Below are 18,150 nucleotides of genomic sequence, written 5' to 3'. Positions count from 1 at the left end.
CTGTCTTGACAAAGGGTTTCGACCTGAAACGCTAATTCTGTTTCTCTCGCCATGGATGTTGCCTGGCCTGCTGAGTTTTTCCAGCATTTTCTGTTGTTATTTCTTCCTGGTTGTTGATTATTTCTGTTGCTCTGGCTCTTGCAGAGTTTGTAGGTGTACTGGGTTGCTGGAAGGCATTTCTGTTGAGTCTGTGTTTTCAAATGTAGTTATGCTGAATAACAGGACACAGACTACAGAAGTAATTAAACAGGTCTTTAGTGATTGAGGGTCAGGGCTGAACTGAGATACACTTTGCTCCACAGGGTTTATATACCGGTGTGGTCACCACCGGTACTACAATGGACAGGAGCCATCAAAAAGTAGTCCATCACCTTAAGGTATCCTCTTAAGGCAGTACAGGTTACATACACTACAATTCCTCCCCTTTTAGCTTAACAGTGTACACCCCAAATTAAACATTACATGGATAACACATGTACAATTTACACACAAGAACTGTTCAAAGATTCAGTCTCTGAGGAGGCCTCCTGATCCGGGCCGGATAGCGCCTTTCAGGGGTCTCTGGTTCTCGTTGCTGGGGTGACTCATCCACTTGATCTCCTATGGATTTAACATCATCCAATACGTTCGAGTCTGAGGTAGATGCTACAGGCTCAATAAGTTCTTCAACTGGTGTCTCTGCCGTAGACAGGGGGTCGACACTTGTTCTCGATTCCACCAGTTGGTCAGCATGACGTCGTATTACGTTCTCTCCAACGTCTACCATGTACATCAAGGGTCCTTGTCGTGCACGAATTGTTCCAGGTTGCCATTTATCATCTCTATAGTCCCTGGCCAACACTGGTTGTCCTATTTCAAAACTACGAGTGGCCTTGTTATTTACATGCTGGAATTGCTTGTTTTCGACTTCCCTTCGCACATTGGGTTTTAACAAATCCAACCGGGACCGCAACCTTCTGTTATAGAACATTATGGCAGGGCTTTGATTTGTCACTGCATGCGTGGCGTTTCGATACGCCATCAGGAAATTGTCCACCTTGTGTTGTAGTGGAATATGGTCTTCACTCATGGCCTTTATCACCTTTTTGAACGTTTGTACAAATCTCTCGGCCAACCCATTTGCAGCCGGATGATATGGGGCAGATGTATAGTGTTTCACCCCATTCTTTTTCATGAATTTCTGGAATTCTTCTGACACGAACTGTGGTCCGTTGTCTGAACATATTTGCTCCGGCAACCCATTCCTTGCAAACATGGTTCTTAGAACTGCGATTGTCTTCTCAGAGGTAGTGGTCGACATCTTAATCACTTCTGGCCATTTAGAATGTGCGTCTACTGCTATCAAAAACATGGAATCCATGAATGGACCTGCAAAGTCGATATGCACACGTTGCCATGGGGTTGAAGGCCATTCCCACGGATGCAGCGGTGCAATTGGAGGTGCATTTTGAACTTTTTGGCACCCTGAGCAGCTTTTAGTCAGATCCTCTATTTGTTTGTCGATACCTGGCCACCACACATAAGCCCTAGCAAGGCTTTTCATCTTGACTCCTCCCAGATGACCTTCGTGCAATTCTTTCAGGACTCTCTCCCTTAATTTAGGAGGAATAATCACCCTTGTTCCATACATCAATGTTCCTTGACATACGGACAGCTGTTCTCGTCTGGCTGAGAATGCTGGTAACAGTGGTTCGCCATGTGCTGGCCATCCCTTCACTGTCAAGTCGTAGACCCGAGACAGTGTCGGGTCATTTCGGGTCTCTCTCTCAATACCCGCATTGGTGACTGGTAAGCATTCGATGATGGTCGAGTGAAATATCTCGACAAGGTCAACTGCCGGTGCTTCTTCCTCTGTAGGTAATGGCAGGCGCGACAGCCCATCAGCATTACCGTGTTGCTTTGTACCTTTGAATTCAATATCATATTGATGTGCCCCTAGGAAAAGGGACCATCTCTGAAGCCTCTGCGCCGTCATTACCGGAACACCCTTCTTAGGGTTGAAAATGGAAACCAACGGCTGGTGATCTGTCAGCAGCGTAAACTTTTGGCCTTGCAGGTAATGGTTAAATTTCTTAACTCCCCACACGAGGCTGAGAGCCTCCCTATCTATCTGAGCATAGTTGCGCTCAGCGGAGGTCAATGATCTGGATGCGAAAGCGACTGGCCTTTCCGAGCCATCTGGAAACTTATGCGAGAGCACTGCCCCGATACCATATGGAGAAGCATCACAAGCTAAGCGAATAGGCAGCGTTGGGTTAAAGTGAGCCAACACTTCCTTAGAGGTGATCAGTGCCTTGCTCTTTCGAAAAGCCCGCTTACAATCATCGCTCCACTTCCATGGTATTCCCATTTGCAAAAGAGTGTTGAGCGGGTGTAACACCGTGGATAAATTTGGAAGAAACTTGTGGTAATAGTTAACCAACTCGAGGAACGACCTCAACTGGGATACATTTTCCGGTGCAGGAGCTTTTACAACAGCTTCGATCTTGTCAGGTGACTTATGGAGCCCCTCCTGGTCAATGACGTGGCCGCAGTACGAGATTCGCTTTTGAAAGAACTCACATTTCTGGCGATTAACTCTGAGCCCATATTCTTTCAATCTGATGAGCACCTGCTCCAAATTCGCGAGGTGATCCTTATTGTTATCTCCTGTAATCAGGATGTCGTCCAGGTAGCATTGTGTGCCTGGGATTCCCTGCAATACCTGCTCCATGGCCCTTTGCCAAATCGCTGGAGCCGATGCCACTCCAAAAACCAGTCTATTATACCGATATAAGCCCTTATGTGTGTTGATCGTGAGATACTGGCGTGACGCTTCATCAACTTCCATCTGTAGGTACGCCTGCGCCAGGTCTATCTTGGTGAAGTGTTTCCCGCCAGACAGTGAAGCGAAGATATCTTCAATCCGCGGAAGCGGATATTGCACCGTGTGAAGAACCGGATTAACAGTGATCTTGAAATCGCCACGGATGCGAACCTTCCCAGGTTCCCCCGGCTTGTTGCTCAATGAACGCTTCATGACAGGAACAATGGGTGTGGCCCATTCGCTCCAGTCCACCTTAGACAGTACCCCTGAACGTTCTAGCCCTTCCAGCTCTGCTTCCACAGCAAGTCGTATCGCATAAGGTACCGGTCTGGCTTTGAAAAATTTGGGGTTTGCATGTTCTTCAACCTTGATGTTTGCCGTAATTCCTTTCAGTGTTCCCAGTCCCTGTTGGAACACCTCCTTAGCATCGTCTAATATTTTGGACAGTCGTTTAGGTTTGACGTCGTCCTCCTTACAGGTATCTACAGTCAGTGCTTGTATGGAATGCCAGTCCACATTTATTCTCCGGATCCATTCCCGTCCCAGTAGTGGCGGACCTCCATCAGGTAACACATACAAGTCCATTTTCTGACTTTCTTTACCATTGTAGACCACATTTACTTTTATCTTTCCTTTGGGGTATACTATTTGCCCCGTGTATGTTTTCAATACAATCTCCGTATCCCTCAGGGGAATGTGCGAGAATAACCTTTTGTAATCTTGCTTATTCATGACTGTTAATGCCGATCCAGTGTCCAATTCCATCTTCACTTGGACTCCTGCTATCCGAAGCATAACCCAGATAGTTTGGTGGTCTGCTGTGTTACCCACATTATGTATTTTTAGACAACCCAGTTCCTTACTGTTGGAGTCTGAATCCATCTTCTGTTCATCCGAACTGTTCTCTGTCACCTTGTGTACTTTTTTGTACTTCTCCTGCGGTGACTTTTTGCTGCTGGTCTTCTTTCCTGACCGGCATACTCTCACTATGTGACCAAGTTTGCCACATTGCCTGCATTCTTTATCTTTGAACCAGCACTGGTTCTGGTCATGCGTTGTCCTTCCGCAACGATAGCACTTTACTGCGCCCAATGCCATTTCATTGGTGCTGAATTCCAATGGCCTTTGCTGTATCTCTGCAGCGCCCCGTGCTGCTGCCTCATGCGATGCTGCAATGCTGAAAGCTTTGTCCAGCGTAAGGTCCTTTTCCTCTAGCAGTCGCTTCTGGATTCCTTCCCTTAGGAGCCCACACACAAACTTATCTCTCAGTGCGTCTGCTAGTCCTGTACCGAACTGGCAGTACTTTGATAACTTGCGCAGTTCGGTTAGGAATTCAGCGTTGCTTTCTTCTTTAAGTTGAATTCTTTTGTAGAATTTAAATCGTTCCGCTATCAGCAGCGGCGTGGGGTTTAAATGCTCTTGCAGGATAGTAACAATATCCGCAAAACTCTTCCCTACCGGTTTGTCTGGTGTTACAAGGTTCCTTAATAACCCGTACGTCTTCGCATCCATCGAGTTTAATAGGGTTAGTGCTTTCTTATCACCCGGTACCTTATTCGTTGTACAGTAAACTTCGATGCGTTCCACATAAGTGGCCCAATCTTCCACATCGTTATCAAAAGCAGTGATGTTACCCGTTTTTGGCATCCTTGCTGAGTTTCTCCTTTCCCTTCGGATATGATTATTATTTATTTTATTTTTAAATTTTTTTTTCAAGATGGCGGCTTTTCCCGCGCTTGGCGGCTTTTCCCGCGCTTGTCTTCGTCCCCTGCCAACTCAAAATGGCGCTTCCCGCGCTGTTGCCGTTCACGCCTCCCAGCGGTCCTTTATTTTCCCCTGCGCTGCTGCTCTTGTTCCCCGCCGCTCCCGTGGTCCTTGTGGTCATAAGCGCTTTTCTGGCTGCTGCGCGTCTCTGCCCCGATTGCAGTCCGGCCCCTGACATCGGCTGCGGTCATGTTCTCCGCCCTTTTCGTCGTTTTCCCTCCCCTTCTCCCACTGACAACTCGGCCGACTTCCCCCCCGTGCCGCTCGATCGGGCTTACCCGCCGCTGTCGTCGAAGGGATGTTCACTGATGTTTGACTTCGTGGCCAGAAACAAACCCGGGTTTCCGATGGCCTCCCGTGCGATGCAGTGCCCAGCAGGATGTTGAGGGCGGATGCCCTTGTTCGACGCCCGTTTCAGAGGACGAAGCTTCCTTTGATGCAAAACTGCCGCTAGGTAAGATCAGAATCGTCGCCACTGTTGAGTCTGTGTTTTCAAATGTAGTTATGCTGAATAACAGGACACAGACTACAGAAGTAATTAAACAGGTCTTTAGTGATTGAGGGTCAGGGCTGAACTGAGATACACTTTGCTCCGCAGGGTTTATATACCGGTGTGGTCACCACCGGTACTACAATGTACAGGAGCCATCAAAAAGTAGTCCATCACCTTAAGGTATCCTCTTAAGGTAGTACAGGTTGCATACACTACAATTTCAAAAGTTGTTAAAGTGTGCAGGGAGTGACGCTGGACATTGGGAAGCCATTGGCTGCTACTGGAAGGCCTGTGAGTACACCGCCTGCTCCCAATCATGGGGGTCTAGGTGCAGTCCCCCTCACGCTGCAACAGGATAGGGAGATGGAGCAGAGGCAGCAAAGATGCTCACAGAGGGAGGAGGAGGAGCGGGAAGAGGACTCTCAGCAGGAGGCCTTACCCACCTAGGGTCTTCAGGGAGCACTTCTCCAACCTGCGCCTAAGCCAGGACCAGTGTATTCGGTGGCTCTGCTTCACCAAGGAGGTGGTCACAGAACTCTGCCACCTCTTGGAACCAGACCTGCAGCCTCAGAGCAGGGCGACGACGGAGCCGCCAGTGGCCTCATGGTGACCATGGCCCTGAATTTGTTTGTCAGCAGATTCTTCCAGGGTGGAACAGGCGACATAGCAAACATCTCACAGTTCGCCATCCATCACTGCATCCAAGAGGTCACAGAGGCTCTGTACTCTAGGAGAGGGGGTTTCATTGGCCCTGAAATTAGGATCGGGTGCTTGCCGCGCGTGCAAGCCCCCGATCTGCACTCACCCTGCGCACCGACATCTGAAGCCCGGGCCTGCTTTCATTTCCTGTCACTGGCCCGGTTCAGATGTCGGCGCGATGTGCTTACCTGATCCAGCGGCGTAGTTAGTGCGATGTGCCGGCTGGGAGCAGGTGAGCACTGTGCAGCCAATCAGGGGAGGGGAAACTCATTCATGAGTTTGACAGAAAGAGCTGTCAAACTCATGAAAACTCCTGGCCCCAAAACACTACTTAAACCTGAAAGAAAATTTAAAAAAACATTGCACTACTTAAATGAACAATAAAGAACTCTGAAAAACTATTTTAAACAATAATTTTAAAATAAAATTTATTTTTTTTTAAATCGGGGCTAAAACTAAACTTACCTTACTGTAAATTCTTTAAAAATAACAAACCTGTGGAAAAAAAAATTCTCAATTGTACTAAAAGCCCACTTACCTGAAAAACTAAGTACTTACGTGTGGTTTTTCTATGCGTAAAGACCGGAGGCCTTTACACACGCGCAACTCTGAAAAAAAAAAGGAATGTCACTGCGCACGCGCTGCCTGTGCAGTCACGCGCGTTCTGCCTCTTAACCCCTTGGGTCAGAGGACAGGAAATGCCGGTTTTCAGCGCATGCGCTGTGCATGCTGAAAACCGGCAATTCCTCCGGGCACACGCGTGAGTACCCCGTCCTTACTCACGCGTTGTACCCGGAATTACTGGGCCATTGTCTTCTCGCTAAACAGAGAGAAGCAGGAGGAGCGCGCACATGGCTTTGCCAGGATATTGGGCCTCCCCATGGTGCAGGGCCCCATCGACTGCACACACGTGGCTGCAAAAGGCAAGGCAAAAGCATTTGCAACCATCCTCAGAAATAAGTAGCAAGTAGATGATCCTTCTCTGCCTCCTGCTAAGATCCCAACCGTAATAGATGCCAATCTTCAGCGAAATTGATTCACGCCACGTGACATCAAGAAACAGCTGAGTGCCTTGGATACAGCTATGGGCCAAATGACTTCCTGGCTGTAGTACTGTAAACTTGTGCTCCAGAACTAGCCATACCCCTAGCTGTTCCAGTACAGTGACAGCACTGGCATCTACCCGCCAATGTGGAAAATTGCCCAGGTATGTCCTTCTCACAAAAAGCAGGACAAATCCAACCCGCCTAATTTTAGTTTCATTCCACCAGGGCAGTCTAATTACCATTCCATCAGCCTACTCCCTGTAAGGGGTTTTAGATCGCAGAGGTTTCTCTCTCTAGAGACCTCTCTCTCTTGCACAGTAAAACCTTGAGTGGTTCGACCCACTCGCCCCTTAGATTCTGTACTCTGTGTTATGTTCATTAATAAATAGACATTCTTATTATGAACACAGCTAGCTTTTGCTAGTTACTTTATTGAGCACATGTGGACTGGTACAGTATCTGTAGAGGCTTCCATCTTGACTGTTGCCTTGTGGGTAGCCTAGTGCCTCATGGGTAATGTAGTCTTAATATATATATAGCTGGGCAGTGTAGTCTTATACATACAGCTATATACAGCTCTACGGCTCCACCTAGTGTCCACTATAGAATGACATGTTATTGATCATTACATCCCCTTTCTTTGAGGTTTAACAAAATCAATATCAATCAACTTTCAAGAAAACAATAAAGATAATATCAGTAACACTTTTGTTAGTGCTCTATAACCATAAACATTTTCAAAACAGTCAACACATTTTCAAAGCTTTACATTGTACTCAAAGATTAAGTCTATCAGGCTCTTTTACTTCACGTGTGGATCTTCTCAACACGGGTAAGTCTGATGTGTCTTCATGAGATTGTTCTGGCGGTGAATGACAAGATGCAGTTGCGGCATTGTCATCAATCTGCTCTTGTATAGATCGAGGTCTCCTTGCGATCTTTGCTTGGAGAGGGTTTCAGTGTTTCCTTCACTCTTCATGCCATAACTCTCAATGTAGTCAATGCACTCTCGAAAAACTGCTGGCAGCTGGATCCCATCATTCAGCATAGTCCTCTCAGCAGCCTCGGCTAATGGAACACCAAAGATTGGCCTGAGGGAAGAAGGAGTATCCACCGGAACTGCTTCCTGCTCTGGTGCAGGCTTCTTCTTTTTCTTTTTCTCTTTCCACTGCTTAACAACATCTGCTGCGGTTATATCTTTGGACTTTTTCTCCTTGTGTTTTTCCTCTTTGTGCTTTTCTTCCTTTGGCTTCTCTTTGACCTTAAAGTCTTTTTCTTTCTTCTTGGAGAAACTAGGCTTTTTGAAGACATGGATACCCTTTGGCCTTTTCTTCCTTGATGGGCTCTCTGCTTCATCACCTGAGTCATCTGGTCTGCTTATGGCACAGTTTATACGGTAGACTCTCTTGACCAGTTCTAAGTCTTCACAAGCTTTGTCACCTAGTATCGAATCAAGTCTTTCAGCCACAACAGAAAACATGAGATGATGCACTTTGTCTTTGACTGTCACTTTAAGTCTGCATACACCTAAGCTATCTATTTTCTGTCCATTATAGCTCTTCAGTAGTACTGACTTTTTCTGTATTTTGGGCTTTTCTTTCATATTTTTTATGTCACTCATACTGATTAAGTTTGCTTTTGCCCCAGTGTCCAGTTTCAATGTAACTAATGCTCCATTTATCTGCAGTGGGATCATCCATTTGTCCACTTTTACTGCATTGACTTTATGTTCAGCATTGTCCATTTCTGAGGGCTGCACATTTTCTGTATCTTTTTTGATATCGTCACATGACACCATTCCTACACAAAATGTCTCACTTAAATCAGTGTCCTCAATCACATTAACTTGTTGCCCTTTCGTTGTTTTTACTTTTGAAAAGCATTGTTTGGCAAAGTGATTCTTTCCATTACACTTTGTGCACATTTTTCCAAACGTTGGGCATTGTTTTAACTGGTGTTTGTAACCACAGCGTTTACAATTTAAAATTTCATCCTCCGATTGCTTTTCATTTCTGTTCTGCCCACATTTCTTCCCCTTGTAGGACACAGCACCGACAGCAGCATTTTCACTCATTACAATCGCATCATTATTGATTTCACTGAAAGTCTTTGCGTGCTTTCGAGCTAGCTCGCTGGCTTGGCATATTTTCACTGCATTTTCCAAATTTAGTTCGGTTTCTCTCAACAGACGTTCCCTGACTTTTTTATCATGAATACCAAACACAATCTGGTCACGAATCATGGATGATTTCAGCTCAGAGAAATTACATGTCTGTGCTTTCAGTTTCAGATCAGTTATAAAGCTATCAAAAGTCTTATTTTGTTGCTGTGTCCGAGAACAGAAGATGTATCTTTCATACATCTCATTCTTTTTGGGAGAGCAATGTGCATCAAATTTTTTTAGCACATCTTCTAATTTTTCTCTGTTCTCCGCTGGATTAAATACAAATGTATTAAATACCTCTATCGCCTATGGGCCTGCAACCGTAAGCAGCAACGCTATCTTCCTTGCGTCTGGCTTCGTACCGAATCCGATGGCTGCAATGTAGAGTTCGAATTGCTGTTTAAAAGTCTGCCAATTGTAGTCGATTTTTTCTGTGAGATTCAAACGCTCTGGTGGCTTCAAATTCTCCATGTCGCTTTTCACAATTTTCAGCAGATCTTCACCATCCTGGTACCATGTTATGTTCATTAATAAATAGACATTCTTATTATGAACACAGCTAGCTTTTGCTAGTTACTTTATTGAGCACATGTGGACTGGTACAGTATCTGTAGAGGCTTCCATCTTGACTGTTGCCTTGTGGGTAGCCTAGTGCCTCATGGGTAATGTAGTCTTAATATATATATAGCTGGGTAGTGTAGTCTTATACATACAGCTATATACAGCTCTACGGCTCCACCTAGTGTCCACTATAGAATGACATGTTATTGATCGTTGCACTCTGGACTTTGGGGCAGGAACTACAATGTAGAGAAAACTCTTATAGACCAAGTTTGATGAAACGAAATGAAATTTTATTGCATATGGTAACACAAATCAAATGCAAGCAAATAAGAGAGTACATGGGAGGAGAAAACACAAACAAATCATAACGACACAATACTAACTAAGGCAAATACAGGCATCTTATACTCTACAAAAATCATCATGAAATAGGGAAACACATGGAACATCGAGGGATAACAACTCATGTTAATTATACCCTTAAATATCCACCCCCTTAAACCTATCTAGATCTGATTATGGAGGGCCAGAAACATGCTCACCAATCCAACTAGGAAGTGCAAGGTTTTGAAACCGGTCTGCGTTTGATCCTTTCAGGCGTCCCGTCTCCATGTGGATCGTGGAGCCCCAGCGAGCTGCGCCTCACCTCTCTCCTGAGGGGGGGGCCGTGGATGGCTGCTCGACCTCAGCTTCTTCTGTCATTTTTTCTTGTCTGTGTGGAGTTTGCACATTCCCCCCGTGTTTGCGTGGGTTTTCTCCGGGTGCTCCGGTTTCCTCCCACAGTCCAAAGATGTGCGGGTTAGGTTGATTGGCTATGATAAATTGACCCTTAGTGTTAGGGGGATTAAATACGTGGGGTTACGGGGATAGGGTGGGATATGTGTTGGTGTAGGGGTTATGGGAATCGGGTGGGATATGTGTCGGTGCAGACTCAATGGGCCGAAATGGCCTCTATCTGCACTGTGGGGTTTCTGTGATTCTGTGATTCTGTGATTCTTCTGGGCCTGGAGCGGGTCGATGGCCTCTCGTTTCATCGACGGCCCGGGGTTGGTCGATGATCTCCCGATGTTTTACCCCGGAGCGGGACGCCGGCTCGAACGACCTTCTTGATGGCGGCTTAGTCTTCTTCTTCTTCCTCTCCGACGATGGAGAGGAGTCACGCTGATCTTCTCCCAAAGCAGCGCCTCTTTACCCAGCTCAAAAGCTGGACAGGCCTGCAAGCTGGAAAGCTGAAGATAACCCAATTCCTACCCATGTGTTCTCTCAATTATACTTCTTTCCAGAAGCTCTAATCTCGCGCCAAATCAGGTTAGTCTTTGTTTAACTTTTGGCGGGATTGTTGCACAACGGGGTAGTTATTATATTTTAAACTGTTCTTGGATGGCCGGTAACGGGCCATCTCTGGTCTGGAATGACCTTCATTGTTTTTAATGTCCTGGTGATGTCCTTAACGGGCCCTTGATGCTCTTCTCATGAATATGAAACTGTTCCCTTTTGTCTGGGTCAACATTTAGATGGCCTTTATCTACAGGCCGATCTCGACTGGATCTGCATCCAATCTATATGTATATGTGGGTGTCTGGTTTCGTTCTCTCAGAAACGGTTTCCAGAACTTACTTTGGGCTGAATCCACAAAGCTGTCTGAGGATTTGCAGGAACCATTTTAAAGTGTCCCAATAAGTTGATCACGGGGTCTGGCGGCCATTTTGTATGCCCCTTTTTCTGGGCTTCTTTTAAAATAGTCTTTAAAACCATGGCCTCTTCTGCCATTTGACCCTTTATAATATAAAGTTCAATGTTGCGAATCCTACACCCATTCATTATCAAAGTGAAGGAAGGAAGCACCACGAGCATTATCAAGCAGCATTCACTCACCTATAACCAGCTCACCGATGCTCAGTTTCATTCCACCAGGGCCACTCAGCTCCAGACCTCATTAAAGCCTTTGTCCAAACATGGACGCAAGAGTTGAATTCCAGAGGTGAGGTGAATATGACTGCCCTTGACATCAAGGCAGCATTCGGCCAAGTGTAGCACCAAGGAGCCCCATTAAAATTGAAGTCAACGGGGATCAGGGGGAAAACTCTCCAGTGGCTAGAGTCTTAACTGGCTCAAAGGAAAATGCTTGTGGCTATTGGAAGCCAATCATCTCAGCCCTAGGGCATTGCTACAGGAGTTCCTCAGGGTAGCATCCTAGGCCCAATCTTCACCTGTTTCATCAATAGGTCAGAAATGGGGATGTTCGCTGATGACTGCACAGTGTTCAGCTCCATTCACAACTCCTCAGATAATGATGCCATCCATCCCCACATGCAGCAAGACCTGGACAACATTCAGGCTTGGGCTGATAAGTGGCCAGCAACATTTGCGCCATATAAGTGTCAGGGAATAATCATCTCAAACAAGAAAGAGCTTAACTACATCCCCTTGACATTCAATGGCATTACCATCGATGAGTCCCCCACCATTAATGGGTCACCATTGACCAGAAACTCATCTGGGGTAGCCACATATATGCTGTCCCTACTAGAGCAGGTCAGAGGCTGGGTATTCTGTGGAGAGTGGCTCACCTCCTAACTCCCAAAGCCTCTCCACCTACAAGGCACAAGTCAGGAGTGTGATGGAATACTCTCCATTTGTCTGGATGGGTGCAGCTGCGACAACATTCAGGAAGCTCGACACCATCTAGGATGAAGCAGTCTGCTTGATTGGCACCCCAACACAGGCTTAAATATCCACTCCCTCCATCACCAGCATAGCATGGCTTGCAGTGTGTACTATCTACAAGATGCACAGCAACAAGTCGCCAAGGCTTCTTCAGCAGCACCTCCCAAATCCATGACCTCCACCACCTAGAAGGTCAAGGGCAGCAGGTGCATGGGAACACCATCACCTCCAAGTTCCCCATCAAGTCACACACCATCCTGGCTTGGACATATAACAGCGTTCTTTCTTGTCACTGTGTAAAAATCCTGGAGCTTCCTACCTAACAGCACTATGGGAGTACCTTCACCACATGGACTGCAGCAGTTCAAGAAAAAGGCCCACCATCACCTTCTCAAGGACAACTAGGGATGGGCAATAAATGCCGCCCTTGCTAGCAATGCCCACATCAGAAAAAAATCTAAAATAAAACATATCCATCACATTTCAGGTGTGTCACATTTTATCGATATATATGTTGCTATATATAGATAGATAGGATTTGGGAGTAAAAATACACAAATCATTAAAGTAGCGGTGCACATTAATAAGGCCATTAAAAACACAAACCAAGCACTGGGGTTTATTTCTAGTGGGATAGAATTGAAAAGTAGAGAAGTTATGATAAACTTGTATCGAACCTTAGTTAGACCACACTTGGAATACTGCATACAGTTCTAGTCGGCATATTATAAAAAGAATATAGAGGCACTGGAGAGGGTACAAAAAGATCTACAAGGATGATACCAGAACTGCGTGGTTATACCCATCAGGAAAGAATGAACAGGCTGGGTCTCTTTTCTCTTGAAAAAAGAAGGCTGCGGGGTGACCTAATAGAGGTCTTTAAAATTATGAAAGGTTTTGATAGAGTAGATACAGAGAGATTGGCTGCAATTTCTCCTAACTCAGCGGGTTTGGTGCGGCCGGGGTCGGTGGAGGGGTGCGACCTGCTGCTGTCTCCAGCCTGCTCTGTGAAATGATTTTACGCTGATTGGGCTTGTTAAGCCCGCCCAGCGTGTTTCCCGGCCAATTGAAGGAAGCAGGTCTGATGACGTCACTTGATGACACGTCATCAGCCAGTTTCCTTAAAGGGACCATGCGCAAATTGATTTTGACAGTTGTGCTGTCAGTGTTCTACAGCACTGACGTGCTGCAAACTCTGACAAGCACTTCACAGAGGTTCACGGCTGCACCCAGACTCTCCCATGACTCCCTCCATTTGCTTATGGAGGGAGCCACAGCACACAGGGAGGTCCTCTTCCCTTCCCATGGCCAGAAGAGACCTCCCCAGGAGATCAACGCAGCCTGGTTACACATTGAACAGGAGGACACAAGCAGGGATGTCGTTAGGAGGACCAGGCTGCAGTGGCGCAAACCTTTCAATGATCTCAGCAGATCACGAAACGTTACTGCAAAGCCACACTCAGCCTCATCCTGCTGAGCCACTCATCACAGCCCCATCACTCTGCCTTCCCAACCCTTCTCCTGTACATCTTTACTCACACCAACTTACCTTGCACCTCCACCCAACCCTCTCTATCTACATTAGATACCCCTCACACTCACCCTCATCCTTGCCCAATCATACCAAGTAACAACACACAAGGGTAGGCACTTGGGTGTTTTAGCCATTGTTCACGTGACGTTTCTGTTAATGTGTTGTCAAACATTGAAATCTTTATTTTCAGCATTTTGTATTCTTGGACAAATTTGTGTACCCACCACAATGGCAATGAGTGTGAAAATAATGGCTTGGGCATTATAGGGATGCTTTATGGTGTTGGTATGGGGTGGTGCCAACCTGGCACATCATGTGGCAGCCAAGGTGTACAGCTTCAAGTGAAGTAAATCTGGCCATGGTGAGGCTACCCCTGGCATCCCGGGCAGCAATGTGGTTGGGTGCTGATGCCCTGTGTCCTGTGCAGCACCAGTTGATTGCGGAGAAGGTTGGTGTTGTTGTTGGTGCTGTTGGTGTGCCTGGTGCTATTGGTGTTGGGGTTGATCGTGGTGGGATTCTGAGGGCCAAGGTGAGATAGTTTCAAGGGCACCAATGCTGATGGAATAGACGGCAGGTGAAGTTGAGATGACAGAAGTGATCTGTCAATGGTGAGAGAGGTTGTTCCAATGAAGTGACACTGGATAGAGAGTTTGCTCCAAACACTTGTAAGCTGCATAAAGCTCAATCTGTCATCCAAATGCAGTAAACAACAGCTTCTAACCTTGGAAAGTGAACAGCTATGAAATTTTATAGAAAATTTGCAGCTGTCAAGTTAAGAAATCATCTCATGCTGACACAAGCATATGAGGGAGAAGGGAATAGAGGATAATGCTGAAACAGTTAGATGAGGAAGGATTGGAGGAGGCTCGCGTGGAGCATAAATGCTGGCATGGGCTGGTTGGGTCAAAAGGCCTGTTTCTGTGCTGTATATTCTATTTAATTCTATGTAATATAGATACATAGATAGATAAATAATTACACAGAAAGGCAAACCAATAGCTTTAGATAGATATATTATAGATTTTGAACTCCTGTGTACAGACTCCACAGAGCATTTACAATGTTTTTTACAACATAAAACAGCACGTATGAAATCCTATTTATTACCAGTTTGTTGAATATTTTGGCCTTATTATGCTATATTTTCACCAAAAAAAATCCAACAGTGAAGGCAAAGATTTAATTTTGAATAGAAAAGTGATCACATAGCCTAGTTGAGCTGGCTACTGACTGAGGATGGTGTATCGTCTGAAGATGGTGCCGGCTCATGCTAGCACAGTCCCTTATCTTCAATCAATCCAGGTTAAAGTTGACTGGTAAATGAAGACTTTTATCTCCAGCCATGCGCTCTCCTTCCAAACTTGTACATTAACCTTCTATCCACCCGTTCCAGAATCCCAGATCTGTAATAATGTCTGAAAAGCAAAATAAAATGAAGTGACCTCTTGACCATTGTAACATTTAGTTCCCTCTCTGAAACATGCCAATCAAGTATTAATGGCGTTATTTAGCTACCAGCACTTAACATAGACTTTCTGCTGTTGTGCCGCCATAGCTGCATCAAAAGTGTGGCGGAAACCCCCTTTACCCCTTTACCCACCACACTTCCAGCACGAGTAGCTCCAAGGAAATTCCAGGCATTTGTCTTTTCTTTTGCAATGTATTGATTTATCTTCCCTGTTCGGTCTCCGCAACATGTGCCATCCACAGCCACAAAGAGGATGGACAGGCAGCCTGTTCCCAGACTTCTGCCAATGCCATTCTGTACCCAGCCTCTGACCTGTGAAAATGGTTAGCGGTGACTCTCGTGCTGATGTTCATTAATCCTGGTGGGGAAGTTCCTACCACCTCGCCAACCAAATTTATTGTTAAGTTTATTGTGTATATCTACTCATCAGGGTGAGGTGTTTCGGGGCTAGAGAGTGGAACATGTCACTTTTGTTGACTGTCCAAGTTCTACTGCACCAATAAATAGTTTCAGGAGAACTTAGAGTCCTCCTTTTAACATGTTACCATTTTTAAAAGTTAATTCAGTTGTGATTTGTGCAGGAACATCTCTCTAACAATGTGAACTGAACAGCGTCCTGAAACTCCTCCCCCCCCCCAATCAAAATGAAAATGCATCTAATCATAACCTTCTGGCTCTTCAGGCACGAATACTACCAACCAAGCCAAACTGACGATCACCGTTCTACATGCTGTGCTACTTGTTGGAGAAGCACGTTATTACCTCAGTGCCCTGCTAAGTTTCTCATAGGTCATACGGTCATTCTTTTTTCTTCGGCCCCACAGTTTTGCCAGAGAATCAGACTTTACAACTCTGAAAATTCCTTCATTTCTGTCTTCCCATTCCAAAACGCCGTTATTTTCTTCAGGAGCCAGGAGAAGATCTCGAACAAATTCCCAAAGATGCTGACTTTGCAAACCTTAGGGAGAAAGCAGGAATAAGAATCTTGTTTTCCAGGATATCTTATTAGGTCTTGGAAAATACAAATATTCTCTCTTCTACATCCAATTTAGATAATAGGTTGGCCAACAGCAATGGCAGTTTCATGCCTAAATGGTTAGGCATGAAACTGGCACTGTGTTCTGAAACAAATGACTTAATTGAATTAATCTCAGTTTGGGTTTTATGGAATATTTTTACTATTTAAAACTTTAAATGCCAATCACCTCTAACTCGCTGTATTCAAAATATGTGGCTTTATTATTCAAATAAATTACACAGCCAAGGGAAATGCATGGTGAGTTATTATCCTGGAACAATAAAACAATATAAATTCAGCAATCTACCAGTCCTTGTGACTGATCTAATTTTTGCACTGTCCCTGATTCAGAGCTGCCTGCCCAAGTAACACCTTTACCTTTACAACTATTCCACAATTACTATTCCATGGGATTTGTTCTGCAATGCATGACTGACATGGAACTCCACCAATAGGTGACAGTGTTAGGGAATGGATGTTTTTACTTATAGTTTTATAAGTTATTCCACAAGATAATAGGCTTCAAAGGCATTTATTGGCTTTCATAGGAATTAAGCATACAATGATAACCATTATTAGTACACATATACTTAAGGTTACATTACGATAATACAAATTACCAGAAAATTCACTCATTACAGTTTTCGAGCTGGAGGGGATCGGCTGACCAAGCCTTTTCGAATTTTTAAGTTTTATTCTAACACTCTGTGGTAAACCACTGTTATAGTTATCACTGTATATTGTTCTCACTGTTCTCACTGTCACATCACTACACGAGGTCGCCTCTTGTCGCACTGTTATACCTGGGCTGACCACCTCCGACTCCGCCCATTACCTGCCCAGGTATAAAGGTAGCTGACTGGCTAGTATTCCTCCCTGTTGGATCGGATCACCCACGAGGGTGGGCTCTGTTATTTAGCCAATAAAAACCTTCAGTTACGTTCTTAACTCGTTGCCTTTTATTGGACTAATTGATAGGCATATCAATTTTATTGGCTAAATTTTAAAGATGTCTGATAATGAACAGCAACAGCAAGGAGCTCACCCAGCAGCACAGCAACAGCAGCCTCCAGACAACGGGCCACACCAGCCGGCTTGGCTGCAAGCCTTGAAACCACCATACCTGGATCTAAACCCACAGGCACCAAACGCAGCCCTCAACTTCAAACACTGGCTGGACTGCTTCGAATCCTACCTGGAAGAATCCGGCGCCCCGCAGAGATCCAAACTAAGACTTCTGAACGCCCAAGCGAGCCCGAGAGTATACGCACTCATACAGGACACGACTACGTACGAGGCCGCTATCAACCTACTGAAACAGCAGTACCGCAGCCCGGTAAATTACATGTACACCAGGCACCTCCTAAGATCCCGCCCGCAACAGCCAGGAGAGTCTGTAGCTGAATTTTTACGGGCGCTAAGAGCACTCGGCAGGAACTGTGACTTTAAAGCGGTGACGGCTGTTGAAAATACGGAAGATAATATCCGCGATGCCTTTGTGAAAGGCCTACGGTCCGACTACTCACGGCAAAGACTGCTTGAAGCTAAAGACCTCGACCTGGACAAAGCTGAAGCCCTCGCTCTCTCCCTGGAGGTGGCCCATCAGGACCAGGAGGCGTTTTCCAGGTACTGCTCGCGACCCTGGGACTCGGGCCCGACCCCTACCGCAATACCCTTCGCAGCGCCGCCCCCGGGACCTACCTCAGCGTCGGCGTCCCGGACCCGACCGGGCCCGCCACCCCCGGTACCGGCTCCGACATCGGGCACCCGCGATCGGGCCGCCGGCTGCTTCTTTTGCGGCCAGGAGAAGCACCCGAGGTCGCGCTGCCCAGCCAGGAACTCTACCTGCACAACCTGCAGGAAGAAAGGCCATTTCTCTAAGGCCTGCAGGAGCGGATCTTCAGAGGCCAGCAGTGCCTCATGCGAA

The 18,150-nt window shown here is 45.9% G+C and overlaps 1 protein-coding gene across 1 annotated transcript in view; it reads right to left on the bottom strand.

Moving 5' to 3' along the window:
* Positions 1-14,741: 14,741 nt before the first annotated feature.
* Positions 14,742-18,150, bottom strand: part of ehf (ets homologous factor) — a 39,507-nt gene continuing 36,098 nt past the window's right edge. Inside the window, 2 exon segments of the mRNA XM_086008073.1 lie at positions 14,742-15,152; positions 15,968-16,163. Coding sequence (XP_085864199.1) covers positions 15,041-15,152; positions 15,968-16,163 — 308 coding nt within the window. The 3' untranslated portion in view covers positions 14,742-15,040.

The sequence above is a fragment of the Somniosus microcephalus genome, chromosome 15, assembly GCF_052327205.1.
Source record: "Somniosus microcephalus isolate GS21.2 chromosome 15, FLI_Smic_1.0, whole genome shotgun sequence".
In the NCBI taxonomy this organism is placed as follows: Eukaryota; Metazoa; Chordata; class Chondrichthyes; order Squaliformes; family Somniosidae; genus Somniosus; species Somniosus microcephalus.
The sequence above is the reverse complement of the archived record's forward strand: the minus strand, read 5'-3'. Positions and strand labels throughout refer to the sequence as shown.